At 40.8% G+C, this 13,531-nt stretch overlaps 2 protein-coding genes across 2 annotated transcripts in view; both read right to left on the bottom strand.

Annotated features, from left to right (window-relative positions):
• Positions 1-11,883, bottom strand: part of LOC139756468 (ras-like GTP-binding protein RhoL) — a 203,156-nt gene extending 191,273 nt beyond the window's left edge. Inside the window, exon 1 of the mRNA XM_071675921.1 lies at positions 11,754-11,883. The gene's annotated coding sequence lies outside the window, so the exon portion shown is untranslated. The remainder of the gene's footprint in view (positions 1-11,753) is intronic.
• On the bottom strand, positions 1,209-2,042 carry LOC139756467 (autophagy-related protein 101-like). Its single transcript, XM_071675920.1, is given in 2 exon segments — positions 1,209-1,843; positions 1,845-2,042. Coding segments are annotated over 2 exon segments (666 nt in total). The 3' UTR covers positions 1,209-1,375.
• Positions 11,884-13,531: the final 1,648 nt, after the last annotated feature.

The raw sequence follows: 13,531 nt of genomic DNA, 5'->3' as shown, positions 1-13,531 counted from the left end.
GTATTCTTTCACCCCTATCCCCAGGGATAATATACATATATATATACATATACACACACACACACATACACACACATACGCACATACCCACACACACACACACATACACATATATACACATATATATATATATATATATATACATATATATATATATATATATATATATATATATATATAGGGGATAGGGGAGAAAGAATACTTCCCACGTATTCCCTGCGTGTCGTAGAAGGCGACTAAAAGGGAAGGGAGCGGGGGGCTGGAAATCCTCCCCTCTCGTTTTTTTTTTTTTTTTTTCCCAAAAGAAGGAACAGAGAAGAGGGCCAGGTGAGGATATTCCCTCAAAGGCCCAGTCCTCTGTTCTTAACGCTACCTCGCTATCGCGGGAAATAGCGAATAGTATGAAAAAAAAAAATATATATATATATATATATATATATATATATATATATATATATATATATATATATATATATATATATATATATATATATATATATATATATATATATGTCTAGCTTGAAATGAATGAAAAAATGAATGTCACATAATGGTTCAACCTCTGGCTATGGAAAAAGGAAATGTATAATTTATTTACACAAACGTCAATAGCAGTTCTCATCAATTTAACTACTGTATCAATAAGCTTCAATGTCTAAGCTACATTTTTCTCCAATTTCACTATTTTCTTGTCAAAACACCATGTATGAAAACTATCACTCCAGTAACACAACTATAAACATTTACTTCCCCTTTAAAAAAAAGTTCTGGGGAAGTCTGTCTCGATACACTGCGGGAAACTCTACCACCTGGCGAGGTTTGTGTTGCAATGGTTCCCGATTCACAAACGTAGTAGCATCACTGGTGGGCCAAGGTAGTTCCGTTTGCGAAGAGGCGCTTTATGTGATGTCTTGACACACGATGATCTTAACGAGGTGATGATAGAGGTCCAGTGGAAGTGTTGTTCAGCGATGGGCAGTTTCCTTGCCATGCTGAAGGACACAGTTCCCGTCACGGCGATTCTCTTCCACCGTCTGAGGACCTTATTGGAGTTTGGATACGTCCACCAGAGTCCAGGTATGATTGACGTTGCTCGTCTTGCCAACCACCAATGAGCACGTGCTCTCTCTGATGCTCAAAGGATTTACTTGCAGGGTTAGTTTTTCTTGGCTGATTATAAATGTCGATATTGAAAAAACTGATTTAGATGTTCTTCTGACTTCATAATGGACGTCCAACTTCCTTGCAGGATCCCACTCCACATCATCTTAGGCTTTGCTTTACTTCATACTTCGAAAACAACAAAGCTCTCCTCAGTAACCACCCCTGCATGCAGTACAGGATCAAAGCTGTAGTAACCTAAGTAGAGCCAGTGTTATAGTGCTAGTGTATCTCTTATCAGCTTCTTGATTGTGGTTGTTGCCGAGGGATTACTTGGAGTAGAGACACTGTAGCTTACCTTGAAGAGAAATGGTTGGACATCTGCGTAATTTGTGTCATATATAAGGTCAATCTCTGCCTGATTTGGAGGGGAGGGGATATAGTCATGCCGGTTTAGTGTGTCTGTTATATGAAGTAGTCTCTCTCCAAGCGTTTCCCCAACTTTCTCTCGCCAAATCTGTCGCTCATGTTCGTTGTTTAACGAGACTACATTAACTCGTAACGTCCACACTTCCCAAGGAATACTTTCTGTACCAAATGGCCATCTCACACGTTTTCGTTGATAAAACTCTAAAGCAACCTGGCCACTGGATGGAGCATCAGGCGCCCGGATAGCTTCACAGAAGCCACTAACTTCTCGGCGAATGTTCTTATCCAAGTCTTCCGACGAACACCGCACCTTTACTTACATAAGTAAAATCAATGAAATCGCAGTCGACGTCTTGGAAACCAATGGTTCCAACAGCATATGTGTCATCATTCTTGTAGTGAAATTTTCCTGTAGATCGATGGAAGAGCAGTGTGTGAAACAGACTTAAAACTGCTTCATCCACCTGTCTGCCCTCCACATTCAGCTCGAGGACCTGCGTATTAGCGTTCATTCTCGGCTTTGTTTTTCAAGCTAGAAGTTTCAGTTTTCTAAATTGTTTCATACATTTTTCATATGTATATATATGTATGTGTGTGTGTGTGTGCATATGTGCGTATGTGTGTGTATGTGTGTGTATGTGTATATGTGTATATATATATGTATATTATCCCTGGGGATAGGGGTGAAAGAATACTTCCCACGTATTCCTCGCGTGTCGTAGAAAGCGACTAGAGGGGACGGGAGCGGGGGGCCAGAAATCCTCCCCTCCTTGTATTAACTTTCTAAAATGGGAAACAGAAGAAGGAGTCACGCGGGGAGTGCTCATCCTCCTCGAAGGCTCAGAGTGGGGTGCCTAAATGTGTGTGGATGTAACCAAGATGTGAAAAAAGGAGAGATAGATAGTATGTTTGAGGAAAGGAACCTGGATGTTTTGGCTCTGAGTAAAACGAAGCTCAAGGGTAAAGGGGAAGAGTGGTTTGGGAATGTCTGGGCAGTAAAGTCAGGGGTTAGTGAGAGGACAAGAGCAAGGGAAGGAGTAGCAATACTCCTGAAACAGGAGTTGTGGGAGTATGTGATAGAATGTAAGAAAGTAAATTCTCGATTAATATGGGTAAAACTGAAAGTTGATGGAGAGAGGTGGGTGATTAGTGGTGAATATGCACCTGGGCATGAGAAGAAAGATCATGAGAGGCAATTGTTATGGGAGCAGCTGAATGAGTGTGTTAGTGGTTTTGATGCACGAGACCGGGTTATAGTGATGGGTGATTTGAATGCAAAGGTGAGTAATGTGGCAGTTGAGGGAATAATTGGTATACATGGGGTGTTCAGTGTTGTAAATGGAAATGGTGAAGAGCTTGTAGATTTATGTGCTGAAAAAGGACTGATGATTGGGAATACCTGGTTTAAAAAGCGAGATATACATAAGTATACTTATGTAAGTAGGAGAGATGGCCAGAGAGCGTTATTGGATTACGTGTTAATTGACAGGCGTGCGAAAGAGAGACTTTTGGATGTTAATGTGCTGAGAGGTGCAACTGGAGGGATGTCTGATCATTATCTTGTGGAGGCTAAGGTGAAGATTTGTATGGGTTTTCAGAAAAGAAGAGGGAATGTTGGGGTGAAGAGGGTGGTGAGAGTAAGTGAGCTTGGGAAGGAGACCTGTGTGAGGAAGTACCAGGAGAGACTGAGTACAGAATGGAAAAAGGTGAGAACAATGGAAGTAAGGGGAGTGGGGGAGGAATGGGATGTATTTAGGGAATCAGTGATGGATTGCGCAAAAGATGCTTGTGGCATGAGAAGAGTGGGAGGTGGGTTGATTAGAAAGGGTAGTGAGTGGTGAGATGAAGAAGTAAGAGTATTAGTGAAAGAGAAGAGAGAGGCATTTGGACGATTTTTGCAGGGAAAAAATGCAATTGAGTGGGAGATGTATAAAAGAAAGAGACAGGAGGTCAAGAGAAAGGTGCAAGAGGTGAAAAAAAGGGCAAATGAGAGTTGGGGTGAGAGAGTATCATTAAATTTTAGGGAGAATAAAAAGATGTTCTGGAAGGAGGTAAATAAAGTGCGTAAGACAAGGGAGCAAATGGGAACTTCAGTGAAGGGCGCAAATGGGGAGGTGATAACAAGTAGTGGTGATGTGAGAAGGAGATGGAGTGAGTATTTTGAAGGTTTGTTGAATGTGTTTGATGATAGAGTGGCAGATATAGGGTGTTTTGGTTGAGGTGGTGTGCAAAGTGAGAGGGTTAGGGAAAATGATTTGGTAAACAGAGAAGAGGTAGTGAAAGCTTTGCGGAAGATGAAAGCCGGCAAGGCAGCAGGTTTGGATGGTATTGCAGTGAAATTTATTAAAAAAGGGGGTGACTGTATTGTTGACTGGTTGGTAAGGTTATTCAATGTATGTATGACTCATGGTGAGGTGCCTGAGGATTGGCGGAATGCGTGCATAGTGCCATTGTACAAAGGCAAAGGGGATAAGAGTGAGTGCTCAAATTACAGAGGTATAAGTTTGTTGAGTATTCCTGGTAAATTATATGGGAGGGTATTGATTGAGAGGGTGAAGGCATGTACAGAGCATCAGATTGGGGAAGAGCAGTGTGGTTTCAGAAGTGGTAGAGGATGTGTGGATCAGGTGTTTGCTTTGAAGAATATATGTGAGAAATACTTAGAAAAGCAAATGGATTTGTATGTAGCATTTATGGATCTGGAGAAGGCATATGATAGAGTTGATAGAGATGCTCTGTGGAAGGTATTAAGAATATATGGTGTGGGAGGAAAGTTGTTAGAAGCAGTGGAAAGTTTTTATCGAGGATGGAAGGCATGTGTACGTGTAGGAAGAGAGGAAAGTGATTGGTTCTCTGTGAATGTAGGTTTGCGGCAGGGGTGTGTGATGTCTCCATGGTTGTTTAATTTGTTTATGGATGGGGTTGTTAGGGAGGTAAATGCAAGAGTTTTGGAAAGAGGGGCAAGTATGGAGTCTGTTGGGGATGAGAGAGCTTGGGAAGTGAGTCAGTTGTTGTTCGCTGATGATACAGCGCTGGTGGCTGATTCATGCAAAGTGTGTGGAAGAAGAAAGTTAAGAGTAAATGTGAATAAGAGCAAGGTTATTAGGTACAGTAGGGTTGAGGGTCAAGTCAATTGGGAGGTGAGTTTGAATGGAGAAAAACTGGAGGAAGTGAAGTGTTTTAGATCTCTGGGAGTGGATCTGGCAGCGGATGGAATCATGGAAGCGGAAGTGGATCATAGGGTGGGGGAGGGGGCGAAAATTCTGGGGGCCTTGAAGAATGTGTGGAAGTCGAGAACATTATCTCGGAAAGCAAAAATGGGTATGTTTGAAAGAATAGTGGTTCCAACAATGTTGTATGGTTGCGAGGCGTGGGCTATGGATAGAGTTCTGCGCAGGAGGATGGATGTGCTGGAAATGAGATGTTTGAGGACAATGTGTGGTGTGAGGTGGTTTGATCGAGTGAGTAACGTAAGGGTAAGAGAGATGTGTGGAAATAAAAAGAGCATGGTTGAGAGAGCAGAAGAGGGTGTTTTGAAGTGGTTTGGGCACATGGAGAGAATGAGTGAGGAAAGATTGACCAAGAGGATATATGTATCGGAGGTGGAGGGAACGAGGAGAAGAGGGAGACCAAATTGGAGGTGGAAAGATGGAGTGAAAAAGATTTTGTGTGATCGGGGCCTGAACATGCAGGAGGGTGAAAGGAGGGCAAGGAATAGAGTGAATTGGAGCGATGTGGTATACCGGGTTGACGTGCTGTCAGTGGATTGAATCAAGGCATGTGAAGCGTCTGGGGTAAACCATGGAAAGCTGTGTAGGTATGTATATTTGCGTGTGTGGACGTATGTATATACATGTGTATATATATATATATATATATATATATATATATATATATATATATATATATATATATATATATATATATATATATATATATATATATATATATATATATATATATATATATATATATATATATATATATATATATATATATATATATATATATATATATATATATGTACATATATATATATATATATATATATATATATATATATATATATATATATATATATATATATATATATATATATATATATATATATATATATATATATATATACATATATAATATTTTTTTTTATTATACTTTGTCGCTGTCTCCCGCGTTTGCGAGGTAGCGCAAGGAAACAGACGAAAGAAATGGCCCAACCCCCCCCCCATACACATGTATATACATACGTCCACACACGCAAATATACATACCTACACAGCTTTCCATGGTTTACCCCAGACACTTCACATGCCTTGATTCAATCCACTGACAGCACGTCAACCCCGGTATACCACATCGCTCCAATTCACTCTATTCCTTGCCCTCCTTTCACCCTCCTGCATGTTCAGGCCCCGATCACACAAAATCTTTTTCACTCCATCTTTCCACCTCCAATTTGGTCTCCCTCTTCTCCTCGTTCCCTCCACCTCCGACACATATATCCTCTTGGTCAATCTTTCCTCACTAATTCTCTCCATGTGCCCAAACCACTTCAAAACACCCTCTTCTGCTCTCTCAACCACGCTCTTTTTATTTCCACACATCTCTCTTACCCTTACGTTACTCACTCGATCAATCCACCTCACACCACACATTGTCCTCAAACATCTCATTTCCAGCACATACATCCTCCTGCGCACAACTCTATCCATAGCCCACGCCTCGCAACCATACAACATTGTTGGAACCACTATTCCTTCAAACATACCCATTTTTGCTTTCCGAGATAATGTTCTCGATTTCCACACATTCTTCAAGGCCCCCAGAATTTTCGCCCCCTCCCCCACCCTATGATCCACTTCCGCTTCCATGGTTCCATCCGCTGCCAGATCCACTCCCAGATATCTAAAACACTTCACTTCCTCCAGTTTTTCTCCATTCAAACTCACCTCCCAATTGACTTGACCCTCAACCCTACTGTACCTAATAACCTTGCTCTTATTCACATTTACTCTTAACTTTCTTCTTCCACACACTTTGCATGAATCAGCCACCAGCGCTGTATCATCAGCGAACAACAACTGACTCACTTCCCAAGCTCTCTCATCCCCAACAGACTTCATACTTGCCCCTCTTTCCAAAACTCTTGCATTTACCTCCCTAACAACCCCATCCATAAACAAATTAAACAACCATGGAGACATCACACACCCCTGCCGCAAACTTACATTCACTGAGAACCAATCACTTTCCTCTCTTCCTACACGTACACATGCCTTACATCCTCGATAAAAACTTTTCACTGCTTCTAACAACTTTCCTCCCACATCATATATTCTTAATACCTTCCACAGAGCATCTCTATCAACTCTATCATATGCCTTCTCCAGATCCATAAATGCTACATACAAATCCATTTGCTTTTCTAAGTATTTCTCACATACATTCTTCAAAGCAAACACCTGATCCACACATCCTCTACCACTTCTGAAACCACACTGCTCTTCCCCAATCTGATGCTCTGTACATGCCTTCACCCTCTCAATCAATACCCTCCCATATAATTTACCAGGAATACTCAACAAACTTATACCTCTGTAATTTGAGCATTCACTCTTATCCCCTTTGCCTTTGTACAATGGCACTATGCACGCATTCCGCCAATCCTCAGGCACCTCACCATGAGTCATACATACATTAAATAACCTTATCAACCAGTCAACAATACAGTCACCCCCTTTTTTAATAAATTCCACTGCAATACTATCCAAACCTGCTGCCTTGCCGGCTTTCATCTTCCGCAAAGCTTTCACTACCTCTTCTCTGTTTACCAAATCATTTTCCCTAACCCTCTCACTTTGCACACCACCTGGACCAAAACACCCTCATTTGCCCTTTTTTTCACCTCTTGCACCTTTCTCTTGACCTCCTGTCTCTTTCTTTTATACATCTCCCACTCAATTGCATTTTTTCCCTGCAAAAATCGTCCAAATGCCTCTCTCTTCTCTTTCACTAATACTCTTACTTCTTCATCCCACCACTCACTACCCTTTCTAATCAACCCACCTCCCACTCTTCTCATGCCAGAAGCATCTTTTGCGCAATCCATCACTGATTCCCTAAATACATCCCATTCCTCCCCCACTCCCCTTGCTTCCATTGTTCTCACCTTTTTCCATTCTGTACTCAGTCTCTCCTGGTACTTCCTCACACAGGTCTCCTTCTCAAGCTCACTTACTCTCACCACCCTCTTCACCCCAACATTCACTCTTCTTTTCTGAAAACCCATACAGATCTTCACCTTAGCCTCCACAAGATAATGATCAGACATCCCTCCAGTTGCACCTCATATATATATATATATATATATATATATATATATATATATATATATATATATATATATATATATATATATATATATATATATATATATATATATATATATATATATATATATATATATATATATATCATACTTTGCCGCTGTCTTCCGCGTTACCAACTCACCCACACACACATATATACACACACACGTCCACACACGCACATATTCATACCTATCATTTCAACGTATACATATATATACATACACAGACATATACATATATACACATGTACATAATTCATACTTGCTGCCTTTATTCATTCCCGTCGCCACCCTGCCACTTACGAAATGACAACCCCCTCCTCCCGCATGCGCGCGAGGTAGCGATAGGAAAAGACAACAAAGGCCACATTCGTTCATTCTAAGCCTCTAGCTGTCATGTATAATGCACCGAAACCACTGCTTCCTTTCCACATCCAGGCCTCACAAAACTTTCCATGGTTTACTCCAAACGCTTCACATGCCCTGGTTCAATCCATTGACAGCACGTCGACCCCGGTATACCACATCGTTCCAATTCACTCTATTAATTGACCACCTTTCACCCTCCTGCATGTTCAGGCTCCGATCTTTTTCACTCCATCTTTCCACCTCCAATGTGGTCTCCCATTTCTCCTCGTTCCTTCCACCTGTGACACATATATCCTCTTTGTTAATCTTTCCTCACTCATCCTTTCCATGTGACCAAACCATTTCAAAACACCCTCTTCTGCTCCCTCAACGACACTCTTTTTTATTACCACGCATATCTCTTACCCTTTCATTACTTACTCGATCAAACCAACTCACACCACATGTTGTTCTCAAACATCTCATTTACACCACATCCATCCTCCTCCGCACAACTCTATGTATAGCCCACGCCTCGCAACCATGCAACATTGATGGAACCACTATTCCTTTAAGTATACCCATTTTTGCTTTTCGAGATAATGTTCTCGCCTTCCACACATTTTTCAACCCTCCCAGAACCTTCGCCCCCTCCTCCACCCTATGATTCACTTCCGCTTCCATGGTTCCATCCGCTGCCAAATCCACTTCCAGATAGCTAAAACACTTCCTCCAGTTCTTCTCCATTCAAATGTACCTCCCCATTGACTTGTCTCTCCCCCCTAATGTGCCAAATAACCTTGCTCTTGTTCACATTTACTCTCAGCTTTCTTCTTTCACACTTTACCAAACTCAGTCACCAGCTTCTGCAGTTCCTCACCCGATTCAACCACCAGCTCTGTATCATCAGCGAACAACAACTGACTCACTTTCCAAGCTCTCTCATCCACAACAAACTGCATACCTACTCCTCTCTCCAAAACTCTTACATTCACCTCCCTAACAACGCCATCCATAAACAAATTAAACAACCATGAAGACATCACACACCCCTGCTGCAAACCGACATTCACTGAGAACTAATCACTTTCCTCTCCTCCTACTCGTACACATGCCTGACATCTTCGATAAAAGCTTTTCACTGCTTCTAGCAACTTGCCTCTGGCACCATATATTCTTAATATCTTTAACAGAGCATCTCTATCAACTCTATCATATGCCTTCTCCTGATCCATAAATGCTCTATACAAATACATTTACATATCTAAGAATCTCTAACATACATTCTTCAAAGCAAACACCTAATCCACACATCCTCTACCACTTCTGAAACCACACTGCTCTTCCTCAATCTGATGATCTTTACATGCTTTCACCCTTTCATTCAATACCCTTCCATATAATTTCCCAGGAATACTCAGCAAACTTATACCTCTATAATTTGAGCACTCACATTTATCCCCTCTGCCTTTGTAAAGTGGCACTATGCATGCATTCCGCCAATCCTCAGCCACCTCGCCATGAGTCATGCATACATTAAATATCCTTACCAGCCAGTCAACAACACAGTCTCCCCTTTTTTAATAAATTGTACTTCAATACCATCCAAACCCGTTGCCTTGCCGGCTCTCATCATCCGCAAAGCTTTTACTACCTCTCCTCTGTATTGCAAATCGTTCTCCCTAACCCTCTCACATCGCACACCACCTCGACAAAAACACCCTATACCTGCCACTCTATCATCTAAAACATTCAACAAACCTTCAAAATACTCACTCCATATCCTTCTCACATCACTTCTTGTTATTACCTCCCCATTAGTCCCCTTCACCGATGTTCCCATTTGTTCTCTTGTCTTACGCACATTATTTACCTCCTTCCAGAACATCTTTTTATTCTCTCTAAAATTTAATAATGCTCTCTTACCCCAACTCTCATTTGCACTCTTTTTCACCTCTTGCACCTTTCTCTTGACCTCGTGCCTCTTTCTTTTATACATCTCCCGGTCATTTTTACTAGTTCCCTGCAAAAATAATCCAAATGCCTCTCTCTTCTCTTTCACTAATAACCTTTCTTCTTCATCCCACCACTCACTATCCTTTCTAATCTGCCCACCTCCCACGCTTCTCATGCCACAGCCATCTTTTAGGCAAGCTATCACTGCTTTCCTTAATACATCCAATCCCCCCCCACCCACTCCCCTTTCGTCCTTTGCTCTTACCTTTTTCCAGTCTGCACTCAGTCTCTCCTGGTACTTAATCACACAAGTCTCCTTCCCAAATTCACTTACTTTCACCATTCTCTTTACCCCAACATTCTCTCTTTTTTTCTGAAAACCTCTACAAATCTTCACCTTCGCCTCCACAAGATAATGATCAGACATCTCTCTAGTTGCAGCTCTCAGCACTTTAACAACCAAAATTCTCTCTTTCACGCGCCTATCAATTAACATGGAATCCAAGAACGCTCTCTAGCCATCTCTCCTACTTACATACGTACACTAAATGTATATATCTCTTTTTAAACCAGGTATTCCCAATCACCAGTCCTTTTTCAGCTTGCAAATCTTCAAGCTCTTCGCCATTTCCATTTACAACACTGATCACCCCATGTACACCAATTACTCCCTTAACTGCCACATTACTCACCTTTGCATTCAAATCACCCATCACTATAACCCGGTCTCGTGCATCAACACTACTAACACACTCACTCAGCTGCTCCCAAACACTTGTGTCTCATGATCTTTCTTCTCATGCCCAAGTGCATATGCACCAATAATCGACCATCTCTCTCCATCCACTTTCAGTTTTACCCATATTAATCTAGAATTTACTTTCTTACACTCTATCACATACTCCCACCGCTCCTGTTTCAGGAGTATTGCTACTCCTTCCCTTGCTCTTGTCCTCTTACCAACTCCTGACTTTACTTCCTAAACATTCCCAAACCACTCTTCCCCTTTACCCCTTGAGCTTCGTTTCACTTAGAGCCAAAGCATCCATGTTTCTTCCTGAAATATACTACCTATCTCTCTTTTTTTCTAATCTTGCTTACATCCACACACATTCAGACACCCCAGTCTGAGCCTTCGAGGAGGATGGCAATCCCCCGCGTGACTCCTTCTTCTGTTTCCCCTTTTAGAGAGTGAGGGGAGGGTTCTTAGCCCCCTCTCCCGTTCCTTTTTGCTCGCCTTCTACGACACGTGGGGAATGTGTGGGAAGTATTCTTTCTCCCCTAACCTCAAGGATATATATATATATATATATATCCTTGATATATATATATCCTTGATATATATATATATATATATATATATATATATATATATATATATATATATATATATACATATATATATATATATATATATATATATATATATATATATGTATATATATATATATATATATATATATATATATATATATATATATATATATATATATATATATATATATATATATATATATATATATATATATATTCAAACGTTCCTACTAACCTTTCCTGAAGATATGGAAAGCTTCGGTGTATTGATACGAGCCGCAGTAAGTGTCCCCCACACTGACACACTCACTATACACTACTGGTGACGAAACTTGGGAAGGGGGCCAAGCTTACAGGAAACCTTGTGATAACGCCGTCCGCTCCGTCATTCCATGAAACCTCGGCACACACTAACACATACAAGCATACAGACAAAGACAAGCACGCAGACGGACACACTAACATAGATTGATACATATACACATTCTCCTTTACGTAAGTACACACACACACACACACACACACACACACACATAAACATATACACATATACATACACACACACGCGCACACACACACACACACACTCACACACACACACACACACACACACACACACACACACACACACACATACACACACATACACTCACACACACACACACACACACACACACACACACACACACATACACTCACACATATAAAGAGTACAGCAGTGAGCGACCAGTTAAAAGTATTCATTATATTTTGGCAACTCTAACAACTGATGAGATCAGCAACTTTAAAGAGAATATATATTTTTTTTTGTCTGCGTGTATTCTGCTTTCGGCCAAGGAAATAAACAAGTTGTTATTCCGAAAAACATCTCTTCAATATATCATTTCACTGTGCCATTTGAGCAGGAAGACGATGGTCTTAATAGCCTCGAGGAACAACTTAAGACGCTTAGCACTGTATGAACCAGGGATGTAATGGGCTATCATAATTACAAGGACATTCAGAAAAGCAAATTAGTCCAGACAGTTACCAGCCACACATGGTAGAGTTTAGCAGATCATCTTATCGTTTGTTTTTCTTGAATTTGATTACTTGATCAGAAATGGATTCAGACAGGTGAAGGTACCCTGAATCACCGATAGTGACCAGATATAGAGGAAGGAAGTTAGGATAACAAATGAATGACTTAAAAGAGACCATGAGGTTGGAGAACTTCATATAGATTATTGAAGGGCTGGATCAGAGGTCAAAACGATTTGGAAGAGTAAAAGGAACTGGGATGTCCATTGAAAATACTAAAGCGTAATCAGATGGGAGAGGAAATTAGAGATTTTGAATACGGAGTCAGAGCCTGCAAAGATAACCAGTTCAGCTGAAGATATTCAACAGAGATTAACAACAGAGAGAGAAAAAGGGCAGCATGACAGAGGAGAGAAAAAGGTCAGAAATATCGTTTCTAAATGTCGTACAAGCTTTTGAACAAGAGGAAATGTACATAGCACAGAGCACATGAGCTGCTGATAGTAATGTGCTGGGAATAGAAACAGGAGGCAGTGTCTGGGGCTGGTCAACAGAGTCAGAGCACGAAGACTGATGCAGTGGGTTAAAGACGTAGGAACAATGAAACAGAGGTTATAGAGGAGGTGATATGCGCTGTTAGAAACGGAACGATCAGGGAAAAAAATTGTTTTAGTCGATGAAAAGCTTAGAAAAGTCCAGAACATACATGGTCAGTGCTTAGTAGTAGAGAGATTACAGAGAAACTCAGAGACACAGAGGTTGATAAATCGACACAGGACTTAGCTTTAAAGTGCATGGCACCAAAATCAAAATGATTAGCAAACCAGGAGGTTGACTGTTGTAAATGACTCATCATTTTTGGACTGGAGGATCATACACCAATTAAAAAGGAAAAGATAAAGGAAGAAGAAGTACTCATTAGAATTTAGCGGAGGTTATCGAATTGCCAGAAACCGTTTCAGTTGTTAAAGAAAGGACAAGAATTGATGGTTA

Source organism: Panulirus ornatus, chromosome 22, assembly GCF_036320965.1.
Source record: "Panulirus ornatus isolate Po-2019 chromosome 22, ASM3632096v1, whole genome shotgun sequence".
Lineage (NCBI taxonomy): Eukaryota > Metazoa > Arthropoda > Malacostraca > Decapoda > Palinuridae > Panulirus > Panulirus ornatus.
Note: the sequence above shows the minus strand (reverse complement) of the source record. Positions and strands in the feature narration are given on the sequence as shown.